This window comes from Belonocnema kinseyi, chromosome 1, assembly GCF_010883055.1.
Source record: "Belonocnema kinseyi isolate 2016_QV_RU_SX_M_011 chromosome 1, B_treatae_v1, whole genome shotgun sequence".
NCBI classification, from domain to species: domain Eukaryota; kingdom Metazoa; phylum Arthropoda; class Insecta; order Hymenoptera; family Cynipidae; genus Belonocnema; species Belonocnema kinseyi.
In genome coordinates, this window is record NC_046657.1 from 143,862,539 (window position 1) to 143,869,510 (window position 6,972).

The window sequence follows — 6,972 nt, forward strand, 5'->3', positions numbered from 1 at the left end:
ACTTATTATTGATTATTGTTATTATTATCATACTATTATTAAAATAATTTTTTAATATAATTCATAACCAAATAAATAAAATGAAATAAGAGTTTCCAAAATTGATATAATATTTCAAAATCGTATTTTAAAGTCTAATGCGGCTAAAAAAAGAAAAGTCTATATAACGCAACGTCTTGGCATGTTATTTAAAAATATGCTCCCACACCCAGTTATCATAGTTTGGTGGAGGGGAGAACTCGTAAGTTATTTAGGCATGTTAAATTTTAATTTTCAGGCAGTTGGTTCTCTGTAACCATCTCTTACTACTTTTTTAGGAACCAGCTCCTCATCAACAATGGTAATTCAAATTGTGAATTTTTAGTGTCTCCGGAAAAACAATCAAATTTTCAAAATTTAGTTTCCATTTCGAAAAGAATAGGAGAAAGTGAAGTAAAAATAAGGACTTTATATTTTTTAAATTCAAAATTGTGATGTGATTATAGTGATTTTGAGGTGTTTGGCATAGTGAGCAGATTTCAATATTCTGCAAGATTTTTCCATTATTTATTTGTTTGGAAAATCACGAGAGTAAAATTTCCCAGAAGATTTAGGGAAACTTCTGAGAAGGTTTTCATAAATAAATAGGAGCGTAACTTTTTTCGGGAATAAGTTGCTAAAATTTCATCGGAAAATTTTGGGAAAATTTTCGATAATTTCTGAACAACTTTCCTGGAAAATTCTGTAATTTTGGAGGAAATCATTATGAATATTTAAACAGTATATCCTAAGAATCGGAAAATTTTCGTTAATTTGCGATGACTGAAAAATTCCGAAATATCAAGTTCTCTAATTGGAAAATTACCTGATAATAAAATTTTAGAATAATAAAATTTCCAAAAAGTTTATGACATAGAATTTTGAAATTCCCGATTATTAAAATTCCTGATAGAAAATTCCCAAATTTAAGCGATCACATTTTTTTCCTATTTATGAAATTTATGAAAGTATTAAAATTAAATTTATTCGTTTGTAATGCGGCAATTTTCTGCCGGGCGTTTCATAATTGGAGAATTTTAGTGTCGGGAACTATATTTTTCGAGATTTTTCAATCGTCCCCGGAAATTTTCCGATTCGGTAAAATAATAAACTTTCGGGGAATTTTGTTATTATGGATTTTTTTCAATTCGGGAAATTAATTATTCGTAAATTTTATTCAGCGGGAATTTTATTATTAAGAAATTTTCCATCCCGGGAATTTTTTTCCGGATGAGTTGACGGAAAAATCCCGAAAAATAAAATTCTCCACACTGTAAGATTCCCGAAATAAAAAATTCCCGTATAATGAAATTCCTATATAATAGAATTTTTGAATAATATAATTCCCGAGAAGTTTATGATATGAACGAATTCAAAAAATTCCAAATAATAAAATTCCCGAGAGAAAATTACTAATTCGGTAATCTTTTAAACTGTTCGGGAATTTTCAAATTGCTTAATACTATAAAATGTTCAGGAATTTTCCAATTTTAAAATTTCATTTATGGTACTTTTATAATTAGAGAACTTTATTCGGAATTTTTCCAAATCGGGGATTCTTTAATCTTCCCTGTGAATTTTGTAATCTGGGAATTTTAATACGGGGGAATTTTATTCGGGAATTTCACAGCATCCGGAATTTTATTTTTCGTAATTTTTTACTCAACTCGCCTAAATATTTATAATAGTTAAGTTAACGGTTTCTAGTAAATTTAATTAAATAATAATACATCGTTTTGTTTAATTATTAAAAATTGTATTTCTAGAATTTTCGTGAAATATTAAAATATCTTCTATTTGGAACGCGGCAATTACGTAATTATTATCCTGGTAACTCAAGAGGCTGAACAGCGTCGCGACGCCCAGTCTATATAAGTCTTGGCAAGTTGTTGGAAATGCCTTTGGCGATAGAGTTTTTCCTGACGCTCCAGCATTCGCGTCTGAGCCTCATTGAGCGTCGCATCGCTCCTAATTTTCTCCCCAGTTATTAAATCAAAAAATGGTTAGTATTTTTTAAAAGTTCCTAATATTCATTAAAGCCCCAAAATATAAACAGAGAAATGATATTATTTTCAATTAATTATTAATTATTAGTAATAATTAAGTAATTATATATTTTTAAATTATTAATTAAGCTATAATAATATTTATTATTTATTTCAAATTAATTTTAGCTTCATAAATAAAGTAATTTCGTTTTGATAATTAATTTTGAATTCTATAGGTCCAATCTCAAAGGTACTACGCGATACAATTTTTCAATATTTTTTAGGATTGATAATTTGGAATTAAAAAAATTTCTATAATTTTTAAGTCTTTCTAAGTATGGGAGAAAATTATGATAGTTCCTCTCAAATAATTGAGAGATTGAGTGCTATTATCCGGATCATTGAATATTTGGCAAGGGTTTCATAGACACTTAATAGAGACGTTGATGTTTCATCAATAATGCAAAAAGATTTGCTTGTCAGCGCTTACTAACCATAAGTCATGATCCAGAGTTCAAATTTGAATGAAAAAACTTAATAAATAAATAAAAAGTTATGTGTAGATTAAATCAAATATTGAAAATAAAATAACATTAAATAAATTATTAAATACAAATACTTTTTTCTTAATTTAATAGGCGGACAAGGAAAAGAAGAAGAAGCCCAAGAAGAAGGAAGAGGCGGAAGCCGAACCGGAAGTCAAATCACCAGGCGACTCAAACCGCGCCAGCAGTCGAGGAAGCAAACGCGCGAAACGATCTGGTTCCAATGTTTTCAGCATGTTCACTCAAAAACAAGTCGCTGAATTCAAAGAGGTAATTTTTTATAATTAACAAAAAAAAATTTAATTGAAATGTAGCTGCAAGTCGGAATCGCGGAGACCTACATGTCTCTTTAGGATTGTTCGCTTAATTTACGTACGTCTTTAGGATTGTTAATTTATTTTCTTGCAAAATTCAAGGAGCTGGTTTTTTATGATAATAATGTATTTTTTAATTTAAATGCCCTTGCGAGTCAGAATGGCGGACACCTACGTATCTCTTTAGGATTGTTAGTTTATTCTACATACATCTTTAGGATAGTTAATTTTTGTTTCATGCTGAATTGAAGCAGGCAATATTTTATAACTATTAAAAAAAATTCCTTGCGAGACAGAATGGTGGCTTTGAATGTGTGTAAATGTGTGTGTGTGTGGGGGGGGGGGGGTCACCTACATGCATCTTTACGATTGTTTGTTTATTTTTGTGTTGAATTCAAGGAGGTAATTTTTTTATAATTACATAAAAACAAAAATAAAAAAAAATCCTTGCGTGACGGATAGGGGCTTGGAGTGTGAGGGAAGGGGCACCTACGTGCGTCTTTAGGGTCGTTAGTTTATTCTCGTGCTAATTTATGGTGGGTCAATTTTTAGAACAGCGCGGAGCAAAACTTTGGTTTACCCGGGAGCAAGCTAATTTGAGATTTACTGTAAATAATTCTGATTTCCATTTTCTGAATTCTTTTTTATTTATTTATTTTTTAATAATAATAAACAAAATCTTAATTTTCTTTTGAAGACGACCTTTATTTTTTAAGGGAATGTTTAAATAAAATATTTTTAATTACAAGACGACTAATATTTCTGGTAAATTAAATTTTGTTTATTATGTGTATTTATTATTTAGAATTTTTTATATTTGACGCATTTCTAGGGTGTCTATCAGATTTTTCTTTTGAATGTATTAAACTGTAAATTAAAAGAATTCTAATTCTAAAATAGGACAGGGATTTTAGTACAAAATTAGAATTTTGAATTCGAGAGGGAGAATTCAACACAAAACGTTGTATTTTTCAGTTGGGAAAGGGAATTTCCCCAAAGAATTATAATTTAAGCTTTAGGGTCGGGAATTTTCGTCCAAAATTATAAATGTTATTTTACAACAGGGAATTTCCGTAAATAATTGTAATTTTGCACTTTGAAACAGAGGCTTTTCGCGAGGATTTATAATTTAAAATTTCGGACAGGGAATTTCCTCAAAGAATTATAATTTAGGCTGATTTAGGTTTTAGCACAGGGAATTTTCGTCAAGAATTATAATTTTATTTTCGAACAGGGAATTTCTTTGAAGAATTATATTTTGCACTTTAGAACAGCGAATTTTAGTGAATAATAATTTCGATAAAGAAATACAAATTAAACTTGGGGACAACGAATTTGCGCAAAGAACTTTAATTTAGATTTCAGGGCAGGGAATTTCGATAAAGAATTATAATTTAGACTTCGAGACAGGGATTTTCCATTGAGAATTATAATTTTATTTAAAAATCAAAAATTTCCATTAAAGATTAGAATTTTAGTTTAAGAATAGGGAATTCCCGTAAAGAATTATAATTTAGAGTTTGAGGCTGGAAATTTCCGTAAAGAATTAAAATTTGGACATTAGGGCAGGAAATCTCAGTCAATAATTATAATTTATAATTAGGAGCAGGGAATTTCCATAAAAATTCTAATTCTAATTTTAAGACCGGTAATTTTCATAAATAATTAAAATTTTAGTTTTAGAAGTCAGAGAATTTCAGTCAAAAATTATAATTTAGACTTAAGGACAGGGAATTTCGATAAAAAAATTTTATTTAAAATTCGAAGTAGGGAATTTTCATTAAGAATTATAATTTTTGTTAAATCGGGAATTCCAATAAAAAATTATTATTTTATTTTTAGAACAGGGAATTCCGGTCAAGAATTATAATGTAGAGTTGTCAACGGGTTATTTCCGTAAAAAATTAAAATTTTAACTTAAGGACAAGAAGTTTCGGTAATGAATTATAATTTAGACTTGGTGTTAGACAATTTCAGTCAACAATTAGAATTAAGACTTAAGGACAGGGAATCTCAATGAAAAATTATAATTCTTATTTTAAAATTGGGAATTTCCATGGAAAATTATAATTTAGACGTGGGAACAGGGAATTTTAAAAAAATAATTCTAATTAGTACATTTAATAGGGAATTTCCGTAAAAAATTACAAATTTAATTTTAGAATAGGGAATTTCCATCAAGAATTATAATTAAGAGTTTTTAGACGGGGGTTTCCGTAAATAATTATACTTTATAATTAGGGGCAGGGGATTTCGGTAAATGAATATAATTTTAACTTCGAGGCAGGGAATTTCCATTGGGAATTATATTTTTATTTAAAAATCGGGAATTTCCACTAAAAACTAGAATTTTAGTTTTAGAGTAGAGAATTTCCGTCAAGAATTAGAATTTAGAGTTTGAGACGGGGGATTTCCGTGAAGGATTAAAATTTTGACCTTAGGCGGGGAATTTCAGTCAATAATTCTAATTTATAATCAGGGACAGGGAATTTCGGCAAAGAAGTTTAATTTGGACTTCGAGACAGGGAGTTGTTATAAAAATTATAATTCTTATTTTTAAACCTAGAATTTTGATAAAGAATTGTAATTTTTGCTTAAAAATCTTGGGGATAGGAAATTTTCATAACGAATTATAATTCAGACTTGGGGATAGGAAATTTCCGAAACGAATTATAATTTAGGCTTTGGGGCATGGAATTTCGCTTAAGATTTTTAATCTAGACTTGAAAACAGGGAATTTTTTGAAATAATTGTGATTCTGATTTTTAATAGGGAATTTCGTTAAGATTTATAATGTAAATTTTGGGACAGAGAATTTCCACAAAGAATTATAATTCTTATTTATTAACCCAAAATTTTCATAAAGTATTATAATTTCGACTTTGAGATAGGGAATTCCCATGAAAAATTATAATTCTTATTTCAAAACCGGGAATTTCCATAAGGTATTTTAATTTACATTTACGAGGGAATTTCCGCTAAGAATTAAAATGTTCATTTTCGTGAGTGGGTTTCACTTAAAGAATTATAATTTGGATTTTGGAACAGAGAATTTTCGTGAAAAATTATAATTTAGACTTCGGGATAGAGAATTTCCTTAAAAAACAGTAATTTGTATTTGGTTCAGGAAATTTCTATGAAGAATTATAATTTTTATTTAAAAAAAGTGAATTATGGCAAAGAATTATAATTTGCACTTTCGAACAGGGAAATTCCATTAATAATAATTATTTAACTTCGAACAGAGAATTTTTTACATGGAACGAAATTTTTTATTTTAACTTCTAATTATGTAATATCATGACAAATAAATATAAACATTAAAAGGGTTATTAAATACCTATTTTGTTAGTTTAAATTGATTATTTTTAAAAGTAGCTCTAAATAAAAAGTTTTTTGCAATTATTTTTCAGGGATTTTCTCTAATGGACCATGACAAAGATGGTATCATTGGCAAAAGTGATCTGCGCTTCACCTTCGACCAGGTTGGCAAAATTTCCAGTGAAAAGGAGTTGGACGAGATGCTCGGTGAAGCTTCAGGCCCTCTCAATTTCACCCAACTGTTGAACCTTTTCGGTACCAGAATGTCAGCCTCAGGAGGTATGTTAACGAAAAGATGTTTAATTTTGTTCAAAATTTTATTTTTTATATAGTCTATATCGATGCTTCCATTTCATACCACTCCATGTCACGTTTGGGCGGTGTGCAGCTCTATGTGACGTTTGGGCGATATACAGCGTAACATAAAGTTTGGACGATGTACAGCTCAAAGTCAAGTTTGGGCGGTGTACAGCTCCACATCAATGTTGGGCGGTGTACAGCCCCAAGTCATGGTCAAGCGCGACTTGGAACTGTTAACCGTCCAAACTTGATGTGGAGCTGTACACCGCCTAAACGTGATTTGAAGCGGTACACTGCCTAAGCCCGATATGAAACTTTATTGAATAGAGGCCTCGATATATAACATTTTTGTATTAATTTAAATTGAATTAAATAACATTTTACACTATTATATACCAGGTGTATACATATGAAACCGGTATTTTTTCAAGAAAAAAACACATTTATTTCAAGAGAATGATAACAAATATTTTATTCAAAGTATGC

The 6,972-nt window shown here is 29.2% G+C and overlaps 1 protein-coding gene across 2 annotated transcripts in view; it reads left to right on the forward strand.

The window, feature by feature from the left end:
- The first annotated feature begins 238 nt into the window (after positions 1-238).
- The window catches only part of LOC117173481 (myosin regulatory light chain 2-like), a 12,065-nt gene continuing 5,331 nt past the window's right edge, over positions 239-6,972 (forward strand). The window contains exons 1-3 of one of the 2 annotated variants that reach the window (XM_033362088.1): positions 239-340; positions 2,645-2,821; positions 6,279-6,465. In XM_033362088.1, the coding sequence (XP_033217979.1) occupies positions 338-340; positions 2,645-2,821; positions 6,279-6,465 (367 nt within the window). In that variant the 5' untranslated portion in view covers positions 239-337. Of the gene's footprint in view, positions 341-1,883; positions 2,021-2,644; positions 2,822-6,278; positions 6,466-6,972 lie in introns of those variants that run through there. The other variant, XM_033362095.1, reaches the window with a different exon arrangement.